Source organism: Bison bison, unplaced genomic scaffold (assembly GCF_000754665.1).
Source record: "Bison bison bison isolate TAMUID 2011002044 unplaced genomic scaffold, Bison_UMD1.0 scf7180017864342, whole genome shotgun sequence".
Taxonomy (NCBI): Eukaryota; Metazoa; Chordata; class Mammalia; order Artiodactyla; family Bovidae; genus Bison; species Bison bison.
The window spans coordinates 444,946-461,516 of NW_011494914.1; the positions used below are offsets into that span (position 1 = coordinate 444,946).

The window sequence follows — 16,571 nt, forward strand, 5'->3', positions numbered from 1 at the left end:
TACCTCCATTGCCCCGAACAGTCCCCAGGAGCAGATACTGTGATCTTTACTTCACAGACGAGACCCCGAGCCTCTACAGGGGCCTCTTCTGGTTCTTGCAGCCTCCCTCTGCCTTGGCCTGGCTCCCCGCTCTGTGGTTCACCTCCCCGTCCGGGGCTCTGAGAGGCCCGATCGCTCTCCACCTTCCTGCCTTCCTTCCTGCCTGCCCACGGGCAGCCCTGGTGTCTGGAGACACCCTGCGGTCCTCCTTCCAGCCTGAGCCTCTCACCCAGTCGTGTTCAGCTGCCATAATCCATCCTGCTTTTCTGCTGCCCGAGGCGTGAGCTCCCCCGTCACCCCAGCCTGGGCCTCTCCTGCTGCTGGTGGATGTGGCCCAGCATGGACCAAACGGCCCGCTTCTCCTCCGCCTGGTCCAGCTGCTCTCAGAGGGGCTCCCGACAGAGAGGTCGTGGGCGGCCCAGATGGGGGTGGTGACGGTGGTCGTGAAGGTGTCCCGCTGGTCCGCTGTCCTGACTCCCATCCTGGCGGGGACAGTCCCTTCCCTGGGAGTCTCACCACATGGGGACTGTCTGCCACGGTGACCCCTTCTCCCAAGCAGAGCCAGCTGGGTTGTTACTTAAATGGGGCATGAGGGTCTTAGCTCACTGAAGGGACGTCCTTAAGGGACATCTTCACTCCAGTACTCCAGCCTGGAGAATTCCATGGACTGTACAGTCCGTGGGGTCGCAAAGAGTCGGACAGGACTGAGCGACTTTCACTCACTCACCCTCTCCAGGCCCTCCACAGCCTGAGCCTGTCTCCCGCTCTTCTGGAAGCCGTGTTATGATGGAGGTGACTGCAGCGGTGACTGCCGGCACATCCTCTGCCCCTGCCAGACACCTGCCCCCCCATCCACTCCTCCTCACCACCCCAGGGGGCGTGCTGTTAGTATTCCCACCTTACTGACAAGGAGACTGAGGCCAGGGACCCCTCAGGATGGCACGGCTGTGGCCCACCTCCTGGGGAGCGGTATCAGTCTCCCAGCTGGTGACTTTGGGGCTCTGACGCCCAGCCTGGGAAACACTCACTGGCCGGAGTGTGATCACCGCGCGAACTCCTGTGTGGGCTGCCCAGGCCCCACCAGGGAAGTCTCTGAAAAGAGGCTGGTTCACTTGATCTAACTAATCCCCTCCGTGTCTCTGAAGTCCTGCCTTTTATGAAGCCTAAACATTCAGCTCATACTTTGAGAAATAGCTGGCATCTGGCTAACTCTGAGTTTTAGGAAGTCAGTGCCTTTAATGTGTGTGTGAAAGTGAAAGTGTTAATCGCTCAGTCGTGTCCGAGAGTAGGTACTCATTCCCTTCTCCAGGGGCTCTTCCTGACCGAGGGATCGGACTGGGGTCTCCCACATCACAGGCAGATTCTTTACCATCGGAACCACCTTCTGAAAGTTGGAAAGTGAAAATCACTCTAGTTATGTCCGACTCTTTGTGACCCCGTGGACTATACAGTCCATGGAATTCTCCAGGCCAGAATACTGGAGTGGGTAGCCTTTCCCTTCTCCTGGGGATCTTCCCAACCCAGGGATAGAACCCAGGTTGCCCGCATTGCAGGTGGATTTTTACCAGCTGAGCCACCAGGGAAGCCCAAGAGTACTGGCGTGGGTAGCCTGTCCCTCCTGCAGTGGATCTTCCTGATCCATCCCCTTCACCATCGTTACCACCATCACCATCACCATCGACAGAATCACAATCTCAAAGGGCCAAGTGGGCAGTGATCCAGGGCTGACCCTTGCCTCTTAGTCCCACCCCTCACCAGCCTGGTGATCCTGGGCAGATGACAGATGTCTTTGGTTAGGGAAGAGTGGCCACCTCCCAGTGGCCGAGGGTGAGAGGACGCAGAGGATGGTAAGAGACAAGGAGGCGGGTGTGACAATGGGGGTGAGTGGGGAGGATGGGGAGGGAGGCGGGGTGAACCCGCCTAGCGCAGCAGGGCCTGAGGGGCCTCCGCCACGGCCCGCCCGGGGTTCGGCTCTGACCTGCCTGCCCACCTCCCGTGGGCACTCACGTCATGACCAGCGTCTCGTCCCCTGGCTCACTCAGCAGCCCATCCACAAACACGGAGGTGCTGGTGAAGTTGTGCGTGCTCCAGGTGAGGCCCTCGTCCACGCTGAACCTGCCAAGAGAAGGGGCAGCTGGGGACACAGTCTGCGTGCAGGGCCAGCTGCCTTGTCGGGCCCAGCCCTGCCCACGCCCAGAGACCAGAGCTGTCGAGCTGAGGCGGCTGGGCGAACTGGCAGGGGCAGTGACCAACCCCAGGGCCAGTGCAGTGTCCCCAGCGCAGCTGGGCCCCCGCCTTCACACTCTCGTAGGTCCCGGCAGCCACCTGCCAGCACCAGGTGGCACCCACGTCTGCTCAGGGACACTACAGTCAAGGAGCCCTGGGGGTGTGGCCTGAGATCCCCTGGATTGCCGTTATCCAGGTCTTGGAAACATCCAGGTCAGCCCTCCCCAGTGCCCAAGCCCAGCCCAGGGTCTGCGGGGTCACGTGTGGGAGCTTATGCCCCCCAGTGTGGCATATCAGTGCTGCCAGCTTGCCGTGCATAAAGATCTTTTTCAGACTAAAGTGATACTGGTTTCCTGACAGCTCGCCGAGCTCTGCCTCCCAAATCCACAGTTCACGCCTGCCCTCACGTCCCCACAACAGCCCTTCACACGTCTGAAGCTGATGCCAAACCTACCCTGGCCTGGGCACATGCAGCTGGCTTCCCTGTCTGGCCTCCACCTATCTAATTCAGGTCCATCCCGAAAAGTCACCTCCTCTGGGAAGCCTTCCCTGCTCTCCCAGGAGGAGGGGCGGGTAGGGGCATCCTCACAGCCCCAGGCCTCCCTCTGGCCCACCCGACCACGCTGGGTTGTCATTCCCCACCCCTTGTCTCCCCAGGCCTGGCAGCGAGCAGCTATCAGCAGCATGGGTGGGGGTGGGTGCTGGGGAGTGGGGTGTGGCTGGTGGTGGGGGTGGTGGGAGCGGGTGCTGGTGGTAGGCAGGGTGATGGCGGGGGGTGGGGGGTGGACACTGTGCAGAGCCTGGCACTAACCCCCTTGGCAGGGTCTGGTGCCTTCGTCCTGGGGTCCTGCACGGGGGCCATCCCGGGGAATGCTCCGAGGCGTTCCCAGGTGGAGAGGACGGGCCCCCGCCGCACTCAGCGCTGGGCACCCAGGGACTTACTTGAGGATCTTCAGGGGGATGGAGGTGTCCTTGATGGCCACGATTACGCCGCCGTGGTCCAGGTAGAGGATGTGGTGCTCCTCCTCGAACACCTGCAGCAGACCGTGGGTGGGGCTCTGAGGGCAGGACCCGGGGAGGGCTTGGAGGGCTTTCAGGGTCGGGGGTTGCTCTCCCAGGGACAGAACTGCCCACACGCTGGCTGGGGGGCTGCAGCAGAGTCCAGCTCCCTGAGGCAGGGCTGGTCAGAGGGCTCCTGCTGTCCCCAGGCCATCCGCTCCCTCCCCCAACCACCCAGACTCAGTACGTGTGGGATGAATGGCACGAATGCAAGCTGATGGCAATTTCTAGACCACTGACCAGAGAGCAAAATGCAAATAAACACTGCGAGTGGTTCTGCCCACAGGAAAACTCAGGCAGCACAAAGGCCAGCAGCGTGAGGATGAGAAAGAAACTGCAGAATTTAGGATAAGCATCCACTCGTAAAAGCAAACCTCTATTTATCATGACTCAGTTCATGTGCCACCTCCTTCAGGAAGCCCTCCCAGATGCCACGCTGGGTGGGTGTGGGGAGTCTCTGGGCCCCCTGTGCCAGGACTTACTGCATGAACTTGTCATTGTTTTCTCCAGCCAGGGAGCTCCTCAAAGGCCCAGTCTGCCTCTGAGTCCTCTCTGTGGCCCAGTACTGGCTCAGCTCACAGCTGGAGGTGCCAGGGCTCAGGAAGTGTGTGTGGAATACATGAATGAGTGAGTGAGTGAGTGAGTGAATCCCCACCAAGTCCTTAGGGGACAAAATGTCGAGAGACCTGGAGAGGGCTCTCACAGGAGGAAACACCTCTGGTGGCCAGGGGGGCATAGCCTCAAATGTGCTCACAACCCTCACATGTGGTCAGACTCCCCATCTTCACACCCGCCTCCCACAAGGACAAGCAGGGGGCATTTGCCCTGTCTACCCACTGGGGAGACGGGTGCCTCCCAGTCTCCCCATGGGAGCCCCACAGGCAATTCCACCCTCATTAGCAGGGACTTGGAAATCAGGCGACTCCAACCCCATGCAGCCATGAAATTAAAAGACACTTGTTCCTTGGAAAGAAAGCTATGCCCAACCTAGACAGCATATTAAAAAGCAGAAACATCACTATGCCAACAAAGGTCCATCTAGTCAAAGCCATGGTTTTTCCAGTAGTCATGTATGGATGTGAGAGTTGGACTATAAAGAAAGCTGAGCGCCGAAGAATTAATGCTTTTGAACTGTGGTGTTGGAGAAGACTCACTTTGGCCCTGATATGAAGAGCAGACTCATTGGAAAAGACCCTCATGCTGGGAAAGATTGAAGGCAGGAAGAGAAGGGGATGACAGAGGATGAGATGGTTGGATGGCATCACCGACTCGATGGACGACTTTGAGCAAATTCTGGGAGATGGTGAGGGACAGGGAAGCCTGGGGTGCTGTAATCCACGGGGGTCTCAAAGCATCAGACACGACTTAGCAACTGAACTACAAAACAATGCCCACAGGGAACCCGAGGGTCTGCACATCCGTTGCTCTGGTCTTCTGCACCTTGAACAGTCAGTGGTCCCCCAACCCCACGCCCCGTCTTTCCCACTTCCCTGACACCCTGAGCTCTAGACGGTGCTCCTTAAATGTTCTCTGGCTATTCTGGGATCATTCCAGGGAAGTCCTGTTTTTAAAATACGTCCCTTTAACAGTGTATACACTGTTATATGTAATTTACATTCCCAGAGTTCTGTGGTAGAGACATCTCATGGCATCCTTGACAAGCCAGCCTGAGCTCTCCAGGTCTTCCTGCCTTTGTCCCACCCTGACCTCTGCCTCCTGCTTGCCCCCCACCCCAGTAAACTCCCCGTCTCTGACACACAGGTGCCCCCTACTCTGTCAGGCACCCAGGCACTCCTGCACCCTCCTGTGCCCCCCACCCCGTACCCTCCTCCCATCACCACGGCCTAGCCCTGAACAGACGTTCTCCCACTTAATTCTGACAAGTTCCCAAGTTTGAAGCCTAAGCAAACGGCTTGCCAACAGTGGCCACTGTGAAAATACCTATGGTCAGTTTCTACAAAATACATCTCTCTGTTTCATCAGGTCTATTAAATCTAATAAGCTGGGGCCAGGGTGGGGGTGGTTTCTGTAATAAATGGACAGGCAGTGATCTTTAAGAGAGTTTTAGACATATCTCACTAGTTTTAGTGAAACAGAAATATTATAACACAATAAATCTCTTTTGCCCTTTTCAAAATTCCTGGTTTCTTGCATATTATTAAAAAAAAAAATGCCAGGACTTTAAACCAGGGTGCAGGTGAGCTCTGCACTCTGAGGATTCACGTCTTTGTCCAGAGCAGTAGCTGGGAGGAGTCTGTTAAGTGGGGGGCTCAGAGGTGCAAAAATTGACTTGAAAATAGAGCTGCTTCCATCCTCAGGAAGGGGAGACACAGACGAAAATTTAGTGCATTTTCTTAAGCGCTTAAGGTAGAAATTGCCACTCCATGAAGTCAGCAGACCACGTGAGGCTTTTTTTTTTTTTTCTGGAAAGAAATAAACAGCAAGTGCAGGGTATCCGAGCCTCTCCTGGGGTGAGTGCTTGGGTTTGGCTGGACGCCCCAGTGTCAGACCATCAGCCACCCCGCTCTGTGGGACGCCCTTCGGACAGCAGCCCCCACCCCTCTAGTCTGAGACTCTGAGTCGCGTGCTGGGGTAGTGCTGATGGGCCCTCGCGGTGTGACCCCCCCCCAGCTCAGGGGGCCGTTTCCTGCATAACTGCTGTCTCCTGATTCTTGTCATCTTCCTGTTTTTCTTTTCTCAGGCGCACTGAACATCAGATCACCACCCCGTGGATGTGCCCGAGGGACCCTGAACCACACTCACTGCGACCCCCCCAAACCTGCTCCTCCCCCATTTCTCCTTTCTCTCCCAAGTCTTTGCCATCCACCCAGCAGTTGCCCCTGCAGGACCCTAGGCCTGGTCTGCGGCCCCCACGTCCTGCTCTCGGGGAGTCTCCGTGTGCCTTCCTGCCGGGACAGCGCCTCCACCCCATCCCTAGTGGTTATTCCGTTTGGGTTGACGTTCAGGGTAGCCTGACCGTGGGGAGATGTGTCAGACCACGAATCCTCCAGGAGTGGCTGCTGCAAGAGCAGCAGGAGGTGGGGGCCAGTCGGGCCTGGGCCCTCTTTTCCCCGATGGTGATGTAACTCCTAAAGGGAGTGGTGTCCAGCCGCTCAGGCCGGGGCAGAAACAGCAGCGTGTCTCAGAGCTCCTTCGGGAGCGAGGGGCCGAGAACAGACACGTCTCTGGGGGCCCCGGTGCGGTGAGCCCCTCCCTGCCACCTTACCTGCCGCCAGGTGTGGCCGCAGTCCGACGTGATGTACATTTCCTCTTTATATTCCACCAGCTGGGAGCCCAGGTTACCTGGTCCAGAAGGGAAGAGATGGAGCTGCTCTTAGGACTGGCCACTCTCCCACTGACCAAGGTCTGAACACAGCCGGGGCCCCAAACCAGGGCTGGTGGTGGATGGGCCCTGGTCTACACCACCAAAGCCACCAGCGGACACGCCTTCCGCCCTCCTGGGTGCTGACAGGCCTGCCGTCACCACTGCGGGTCCTAGTCTGCGCGGTAAAGGGTTAATTTTGCCCAGAGAAAGCCGGCCTCAGGCAGCTCCGGCAGAGCCCAGGTGCAGGCAGAGCGTGGGGGCCTCAGAAGACCCACGGGTGAGGAGCGGGGTTCAGGAACAAGAAGCGTGGCTGGGGGCCACGCGGGCCAGGTGAGCGGTGTGTGGACCCAGCAGCCCGTGATGGGCTTTAAACTGGGGCAGGACATGGCTGGGTCTACGTTTGGAGGTAGCCCCTGGGGGATGGGCAAGGGGAGGCCAGAGGCAGGTCCGGGCAGTGTGGGGCCGTCCAGATGTGAGGCTGGGTAAGCATATAGTAGGTGCTCATTAAGCATCCATCAAGGGGCCATTTGGAGGATGGGGAAGTGGGCGCCAAGTCAGCTGGGCAGCCAACAGGCTCCTCCTGGGTTCTGGTTCACCTGACCCTATACCAGGCTGGCAGGTGGGTCACCAGCCTTGAGGGAGCCACTCTGCGGGGCTAGGACTTAATCCAGGGGTGCTGCTGAGTGGGGGCAAAGAACCCCCGCTTAGTATCCAAGGTGACTCCAGTTTGAAGACCAGGAGGCTTGGCCGAGTGGACTCCGACAGGAAGAACTTAGGTCACCTGGAGGACACTGCTCCAGGACAGTCACGGCGGCCTTGGAGCTGGGCTGGGTGACCCCAGTCAGCCTCCTGGGAAGGGGCTCAGGCAGCAGAATTTTCTGACATGTCAGATTTCACAGGCTTCTGCTCTGACCACGTGGCGATGGTGGGGGAGCCAGGGACCTGAGCTTCCTTCCAGGATGAAGGGACCTGCTTTGAGGACACGGCAGCCCTTCCGGACTCTTCCTGGAGCCCCAGAGGCCCCTGACCCGGCAACCTGAGCAGCCTTATCCACATTGTGCCCTCAGGAGCGCCTCCTCCAGACCCAAGTGTAGATGTCACTGGAAAGTCCCAAGGGAGAGGGACCGTTCTCAGAGAGACGAGGCAAAGCCAGTTCAAGCAGAGCAGCTGAGGGCTTGTGTGCCTGCCTATTTTTTTGAGGTCCAACCAACATCTAAATCATCCATCCATCCTTCATCAATTTATTATCCATATACCCTTCATTAATTTATTATCTATCCATCCATCCATCCTTCATCAATTTATTATCCATATACCCTTCATTAATTTATCATCCATCCATCCCCTCGTCTCTTCTTCATCAATTCCACCCCTCCCCCTCCCCCTACACTTATCCATCAGCATCTGTTGAGTGCCTGCTCTCTCCCCAGCTTTGTGCTAAGCTGCAGGGGGTGCCAGCTGAGCAACCATGGCCCTGGCTCCCAGGGACCTCTCCTCCTAGCCAGGGAAGAAGGATGCCCTGCAATCGGGGCAGGGCCGAGGATGCCTGGGATCCCGGGGAACCATGAAAGCAGAGAAGGGAAAGCTAATGGACCCACAAAGGAGGGGAATTCAGGAGCGATTCCTGCAGGAAGCGACCTCTGCCCCTTGCCTTGAAAGACGAATGCCACAGGCCAAGCGACAGGGGCAGGTGTGCCAGGCAGTGGGCCGGGTCTTGGCGATGGCAGCGAGGTGGGAGGGGAGGTTGGTCAGGGGAGCTGGGGCAGAGGGGCAGGTGCCGAGCTAGGTTCCCTTCTACCCGCCCAGCCACCGCAAGGCTCTCAGGAAAAGCTGCTGAGCGCAGTCAGGGGGGTGACGGAATGAAGGCAACAGCTGGGGGTTGGGGGTGGGCAGAGGACGGAAGGGGCGCCCTTTATCTCCATCCCTCATCCTTCCAGACACCAACAGAGACGCCGGGACCCGTGCTTCCCACACCGAAGCCGTACAGCAAAGGCTGCGGGGTCAGCACAGCCTCACAGGCGAGTTTGCCGTCCGTGGTTTCGGGGGGAGTGATGTCTGTCTTTTAAGTGACGTGATCTGTTTTCCTTGCTTCGTCTACCAAGGCTGTCAGGCTGCCAGTCACCCAACAGGCACTGGGGCGGGGGGCAGGACATCAGGGGACATTCAGAGGACACGTCCACAGGCCGTCAGAGCGGAGGGCTCTTCAGGAGCTCGGAGGCCGGGGCCCTCACATTAGGGAGGGGAAACTGAGGCCCAGGGGATGTCCCCGGTGCTGTGTCCCCTCCTGGCTGCTCTGGGCTCTCCTTGGGCCTCCTCCCCCTACAGCCCGGCCTCTCTGCCCTGCGTCCATGCTCTCAGGGCCTGGTACACAGTCAGTACTCCCTGAATGCACGTTTCCTTTCTGACCTTGGCCCGCAGCTTGCAGTGTGGCCAAGACCTCAGGGCCTGAACAGAGCAGAAGAGCAACAAAGATTCACCCCGTGCCCTCTTGGCCGAGGAGGAAGGCGACCTGGACCAGGAGACAGGGCTCCTACTGGGGGCCCCGGGGGCTCTTCCCAACACAGAGAGGACGGGGGTGCTCTGAGCTCCCCCTCACGGCCCCTCAGGGTTTTCCCGGCCACAGGACTCCCCAGGCACTGTGTCCAGGAGGTGTCTGCGCCTTTGCTCTGCGTGACCCTGAGGATTCACCCCCGGACGCGGAGCTGGAAGCAGCGTGTGCTGCGTGGGGGGCCCGGGACCCGGCAGGGTGGCTCCGGGAGGTGCAGCGCCCACCCTACAGCAAGAGCTCGGAAAGGGCCGAGTCCGAACCGGACCGGCGCCCTCAGTCCAGACCATGCATCTGTGTTGTGCTGCCTCCGTAGAAGCTCGTCCCCTTGACACGGCCCAGCCGGGGGAGAACGTTCCAGCTGGCACCCTGGCCTGCTGTGCTTATTGCTGGGTTCACCCTCTGAGGCTGCTTCTCGACCCTGGTGGTTAGAAGCCAGTGTTCCCATCTTTGCTTCTTAAATTCTCCTCTCCCGACCTCACTGGAGTCACCGCTGTGGGTCTAGCCTCTCGTCCACGGTCTTGGAGGACAGGCTCCCAGCAGAAGGCACCTGGTGTGGAGCCCGGCTCAAGGGCGGTAGTGCCCAGGTGCTGTCTAAGTGATAGGGAGAGCTGTGGAAACACGCCTGGCATCCGCCGAACACCAGAGAGGTCGTTCTCTCTTTCTGCAGACGAGGGCGCTGAGGTTCGGAGGCACCAGTCAGCCCAGAGCCCAGCAGCTGGAAGCAGCAGAAGAGGGGCATGTGGCAGCCTCTGCCTGTCCCAGGGTGAGGGGTGAGTGATGGGAGATCCGCGCAGAGGCTCCCTGGAAACAGACAGCCATCACCCCCGGCTGCCTCGGGCGGCTTAGCCCAGACGAGGCCCTCATTTGGACCCACTGCTCCTGCCATGTTGCCCAGCCCATGGGGGGCCACCAGTGGGAAGCTGGTCCCTGCTTAGCGGCAGCGGCGGGGCCTGAGGGAGCCTAGCTCACTCCACCTTCCCTCTCTGGTGCTCTGTTCCCAGCAGACACCCAGGGCTGGATGGAGGATGTAAAAGAATTCACACCTTGGTTGGCCCACATTGTACGGATGGCTCCATCTCCATCTCGGGAAAGCCATGGCGAGGTTAAAAAGCCGTGGAATGAAGTATAAATGCAGCATCCTGCCCCTGGCAGGGGACAGTGAGGGGAGGGAGGGAGGGGCAGAGGGAGGCGGCCACCCACCCCCTGTGCTCCCCCTTCTGTGACTCGCACACGGTGAAGCGAAGCTCCTGCAGATCCTTGCAGCTTTCCTGGGGGCTGGAACGCTTGTCCTGAGCTTTCAAATCAAGTGCTGGGAACATTTGAAACTGTGCCTTCTGCACCTTTGGTCAAGAATTTGAGGTTTCAGGCCATCACGAATGTGCATTTTAAATGTACCGTTGCCTTCGGGTCCAGGGACCTGAGTCCACAAGACCGAGGGTGCCTGACACAGGTGGCCTGACCCCTCTCTGTGTGGGAGCTGGTGCCCCATGAGCGGCATTGAAATTGAGGCTGATGCGCATTTTTGTCATTGACACCCGACCGTCGTGGAAGCAGGTGGACCCCGCCCCAGTGGCAGCCAATGACTAAGACCCCTGGGGCACAGATGGGCAGAAGGAGGCCCAGAAGCTGAAAGCTCTTCATTGCCATAGTCTCTGTCTGGTTGTATCACTTGCCGCCCCCCACTGGAACGCCCCCCTCTCCAGGATAATGTGAGATGCCCATCCTGACCGCCAAGGTCTCCTGCCTCCTGAGGTGCACAGTGCCCACAGGGGTCTCACCTGTTGCTTGTGGGCTCTGGTTGGGTCATTCTGAGAAGCATATTCCCTCCTCTGGAAGGACGGCCCTGTCGCCTCAACATGGCCATTCACTCATTCATTGGCTCACTCACTCATTCATTCACTCTCTCATTCACTCACTCATTCACTTACTCACTCATTCATTCATTACTCATTCATCCTTCACTCCTTCATTCACTCATTCATTCATTGACTCATTCATTCACTCATTCACTCACTCATTACCACACTCATTCATTCACTCATTAACTTACTCCTTCATTCACTCACTCATTCATTCACTTACTCATTCACTCATTCATTAGCTTACTCACTCATTCATTCACTCTCTCACACACAGCCGCCAGGCTGGGATACATCTGCTGAAGGGTCAGATGCGTCATCCAGCCCACGGTCTGGGGTCCAAATTCTCCAGGCTGCAGCTGGTGCTGGAGCAGAAAGAGGCATAGAGCCTCAGGTTCAGGCAGCCATGAGCCCTGGCCCGGGCCTTGGCAGTCCCTGCTCTGTGACGGGGCAGAGACACTGTCTCTCTGACTGCCACACGCCCCATCCACACCTGGGTGTGCCCAGCCCCAGCCTGGCCCTTCTGCCCCCGGGACCAGTGGCCGGCTGATGGGCCTGCCCCAGAGTCTTGCTCTCTGCAGTTTCAAGGGGCACAGCGGCCCTCCCAGGGCACGAACTTCCTTTCCCAGAGGAGCCTGGGGTGGGTCTCAAGCTTCAGGAGGACACCTTGCAAGTTGCGAGCAAGTCTTCCCTCTCCTCAGGTTCATTACCTCCTCTGTGAAGTGGGGGTGCTGACCTCTCAGGGTCACGGTGGTGATGAGAGGGGTTCAGGGCCTGGCAGGGGAGAAAGGGTCGCCATGGCAGCTGTGGACAGAGCGTCAGGGCTGAGCTGCTGAGAGCTGGTGAGGCTGTCCCCTCTCTGAAGGGTAAAAGGGAAGCCAGACGCCAGCCGCTGCCTGGCAGTGGACTTTTAAAACATGTGATTTTATTTGCAATGATTCTTCTAACTCACATAAACCTTGTTTTAGAGTTTTATTTGATCGGCACACATTTCGTGACCCCTGAGTAAGTTTCTAGTTTAATGGGGTAGACAGACACAGTCACAACATATGTTTCTCTTTCCCTCCGTGTAAGTTGTATATGTGTCTCTCTCTCCCAACTAGAAACTTCTTTAGGGACCGATAACTATCAACCATGATACAGATTATCCTTCCATCCACTCACTCATCCATCCTTCCATGTACTCATTCACCATTTTGTTTTCCATCCTTCCATCGGACTATTATTCTTTCAACTATTCAAGTTTCCTTTGACCCATCCTGCCACCCACCCATCCATCCATCTTTCCATTCATCCATCCATCTGTTCTTACCTTGGTCATTCACCCATCTATCCATCTTTCCATACATCTACCCATCCGTCCATCCATCCTTCCATTAGTCATTTATCCACCACTTTTATTCATGCTTCCATCCATCTATCCATCCATCCATTCATCCATCCATCCAGTTATGTGCCCTCTCTGGACCATGCAGACATCCCTTGGGGGGAGGTGCCAAGAAACCTGGGTTCCTGGGGATGCTATGGCACTGTCCCAGTGGACACACCATGGCCCCAGGCCTGTGACCGCCAAGTCCCACCCCTGAGCCTGGAGCTCTGCGCAGGCAGTGAGGCTCCCGCGCTCTGACCGTGGAGGCAGCGTCCTACCTGCGCCCGTGACCGGGCCCCGCACTCTGACTGCGGAGGCAGTGTCCTACCTGCGCCCGTGACCAGGCCCCGCGCTCTGACCACGGAGGCAGCGGCCTACCTGCGCCCATGACCAGGCCGGGGGCGCTGTCCTTGGTGTGCACAGTACCGGACACGTAGGGGTTGTCTGCCCAGCGCAGGTGCAGGTGCAGGTGGCAGTCCGGCTGCAAGGGAGAGAGGGAGTCGCGGTCAGCGCCTGGGAGGGAGCTGTGGCCCGAGGAAAAGCAGGGCCCAGGCGGAACGCAGCCCTGTGGGGGCTGGGCGGGAAGGCAGGGCCACGGCATTTTAGAGGAGTGGGAGGAAGGTGGGGAGGAGGCTTGGAGGCTGACCCCTGGTCATCTGGTCAGGGCCAGGTGGGCTTCTCCAGGGGAGGGGCCTCCCGGCCTGGGTGCTGGAGGGTGGGTGCCCCAAAGTGGCTCCTGAGTGCAGAGCTGGGCCACAGAACGGGACTCCAGGCGCCTGCATGACCCATGGCCATGCTCATCCACCCAGAACCTTCACTGGGGGCCTCTCAGGTGACCATGGGCACCAGGGGACAGCTGTGGGCAGCCCGTAAACTCCATGTCCTCTGGGAGAGGCAGGTGGTACGGTGGGTGTGTTAGAGCCCAGGTTACTCCCGAACATCAGCAGAGCACATCAGGACACAGCCTGGGTGGTGCCCTGGCTGAAGGGGCAGAAACGATGGCTGTTGGGAGCCCTCCAGCACACCTCGAGTCGCTTGGTGGCCGCCTCTGGGCCAGCACCGAGCCACACGCTTCACGAGGTGTGTGTCACGGAACTCTCTCAGCACCCGTCCTGCCATCCCCTCTGTGCTGACGGGGAAACTGAGGCAGAGTGTGTTTAAGCAACTTCCCACAGCTGGGGCTGCCTGGTTCAAAGTCCACACCGTGAAACCTGCGGGTGGGACGGGGAGTCTGGCACTTCCAGGCAAACCAGGCCGGCTGCCCCAGAACGAGGAAGCACCAGCTGTTTCTTGCCCAGCATTGTCAGACCCCCCATCTGTCTTTGCCCCAGCTGCCTGCCCGCGCCCCTACTCCGCTGAGATGGTAGAGGCCAAGCCAGCTCCCTGGGGTGGGACTGGGGGGCCCAGGGGAGTAGACGAGTTGAAAGGATGTATCCTCTGGACTGACCCTCCTGAGTCTCCCCAGGCCTCGGTGACTCACGAGCCCCACCGGCCCTCGGTCACATCTGCATAGAACACAAAACCACAGGACCTAGGATGAGGCCCCAGGTCTCCATGCGGCTCCCCCCAGGCCACCAGACACGACACCAGGGAGTGACCTGCCAGCCACCAGCCAGGACTGCCGCCCACCCCTCCCAGGGTCATTCCACACTCTACCATCTACCGAAATCCATCTGAGAGATCTCTCTTTTCTCTACATTTAATGTTGCTTTAACACTTTCTTCTGGCCCATGAACCGCGTACGTTTTATACAGATTATCCAAAGTTAAAAATCAAAGCGATCAATAAATTGGATATTGATCTGGGCCAGGTGCCCAGGGCCTGATCCAGTGGGAGAGGAGCTTGAGTTTTTACCAGAGTTTTAAAATATATATTAGGTTCATCACACCCTGTATGATTTCATTCATCGCAAGTGTCCAGAGCAGGGAAGTCTATAGACAGGAAGTGGACTTCAGGGTAGGGCGTGGGGTGGGGAGAATGGGGTTGGTGACTAAAGGGTACAGGGTTTCTTTTTGAGTCTAAAGTGGACCGTGCTGATGGGCACATAGCTCTGTGAAGATTCCAGAAACCACTGAATTGTCACACTTTAAATGGGTGAATTGTATGGGATGTGACCCGCATCTCAGTCAAGCTGCTAAAAAATAAAGTAAGATGTGGCAAATGAGCTGGAAGAGCCCCACTTTTAAAGCAGACTTGGTGGGCTAGAGACCCTCCCCAGGGCAGCCTGAAGTTGGCAGGGCCCCGTGGGTGGGTAGCTTGGTCACTGAGTGCCCCCATATGGGAGCCCCCCAGAGAAGGGGAACACTTGGCTGAGCAGGATAAACTTGACCTGCTGTGGCAGGTTAAGCTGTAGCCTGACCTGGATTTCTCCTGGTTTCTTACAACTGAGAAGCAGGTTGGTGACCTAACATCTTCGGGGCACCTTCAGCCCCTTCTGCCTGGCGGGGAGGGTGTGTCTGGGGGAGGGGTGCCCATGACCTCTGTAAGCAGGGCCAGTCTCCAGCTGCAGAAGGAAGCTCGAGGCAGGAGGAGAAGGCACCTCGGCAGGGACATGGCCTGCCCTGCTGTGTCCAAGGACACGCTCCTGGGCTGAGAAGGTCCGGCCCAGGCACGGCCCTGTTCTGGCGCCCCAGGAGTCCCGGGTGCCAGGTCCTGGGTGGAGTGGCCATGCTCCCCAGCTTGCAGCCAGCCTTCTGCACGTCCCCTGACTCTCTGTGCTCACAGTATCACTATCTCTGGGAGTGATGAGGCCGGACTTCCCTTCCCCATCCCCAGCCCACTGCGGCTCTGTCTTAACTGCTGGACGCTTGATGGGGGCACAGATAGAACACTCCTCAGGGGTCCCTGTGGTCATGAGTGGCCCACAGGACCCTGGCAGGGCTGTGGTCCCCTTTTGAGCCACACAGGTCCTTCCAGCAGGTCCTGGAGCTGCTGGGGGCGCTCTGCCGGGGGTCTGACTCACTGACACAAGGCCCAGCTGAGTCTGCACTGAGTGGATGGAGGGATGGCAGGCCTGGAGAGGCCGACCCGCAGGGCCCTCAGCACCTGCACATGTAACGGGAGGGGACGCACCGGGCAGCAGGCTGCTCTCGGGGCGCAGAGTTAGACACGGTGGGGTCCCCCAGGGCAACCAAGGGCACAGGTGGGAAGACCTCAAGGGCGGGCTGGTGCCAGGGGAGGCGGTGGTGAGCGCCCGGTCCTGGAGAGTGGGCCTGGGTACCTGCAGGGCCTGGGTGGGTGTGACGGGCTGAGGGGGCAGCACCACGCTGCCCCAAGATACTCCTTTCTTGGCCCCTCCACACTCGGGAGCCGGCTGGTGCCCTAAAGGGGTGTCCATTGGAGACTGTCGGCTGGTTGGAAGGCCACGCTGCTGGTTGCTGTGAGCAAGGGGACCTGCTCACCCGCGCACCCCACGACTCGCTCAGCCAGTGTCTGAGAAGAGTGGCCACAGACAGCAAAACGGACAGGTTTTCATTCTAAGCCCGAAGGTCAAGAGAGGAGAACCAACTCCAAGGGCAACTGAGCATCCGAAAACAGGCCTGATCCATGCTCGCCTGTTAAAAAGTCCCCTTCAGAATTTGCTCTGTGGCTCAGGAAACTCAAACAGGGGCTTTGCATCAACCTAGAGGGGCAGGAGGAGGCAGGAGACGGGAGCGGGGTTCAAAAGGGAGGGGATATATGTACACCTATGGCTGATTCGTGATGAGGTTTGACAGAAAACAGCAAAATTCTGTAAAGCAGTTATCCTTCAGTTAAAAAAAAAAAAAGACTCCTTCATTTTCCTGTCACTAGAAGGCGATATTCCCAGCCAGAGACCTCGTCATACGACCCAGGAAAGTCTTTCGGACCCAGAGTCAAAAGAAAAACAGAAGACTCAGAAATCCCACGTGTCGGGATCCCCAGCCGAACTTTTTAACATGACTCTTAGCCAAAGGAAGGGGAAGAAAAATGCCTGACGCCGTCACCTCTGAGCGACGCGGTTGCAGGTCTAACTTATTCCCCTTTCTATACATTCCTGCATTTTCCAGGTATTCTGCAATAAGCAGGAATCACTTTTCCGATGAGAAGTAAAACCTCAAGTGTAGCCAGCCCTGTGCATTGAGAGTCTGCACAGCTGAGTGAAGGACACAGTCAGAGAAGAGACCC

At 58.2% G+C, this 16,571-nt stretch overlaps 1 protein-coding gene across 1 annotated transcript in view; it reads right to left on the bottom strand.

The window, feature by feature from the left end:
* Positions 1–16,571, bottom strand: part of SORCS2 (sortilin-related VPS10 domain containing receptor 2) — a 65,941-nt gene that overhangs the window by 10,096 nt on the left and 39,274 nt on the right. The window contains exons 10-13 of the mRNA XM_010854543.1: positions 12,804–12,906; positions 6,551–6,627; positions 3,208–3,299; positions 2,047–2,154 (exon numbers count right to left, since the gene is read on the bottom strand). Of these exons, the coding sequence (XP_010852845.1) occupies positions 2,047–2,154; positions 3,208–3,299; positions 6,551–6,627; positions 12,804–12,906 (380 nt within the window). The remainder of the gene's footprint in view (positions 1–2,046; positions 2,155–3,207; positions 3,300–6,550; positions 6,628–12,803; positions 12,907–16,571) is intronic.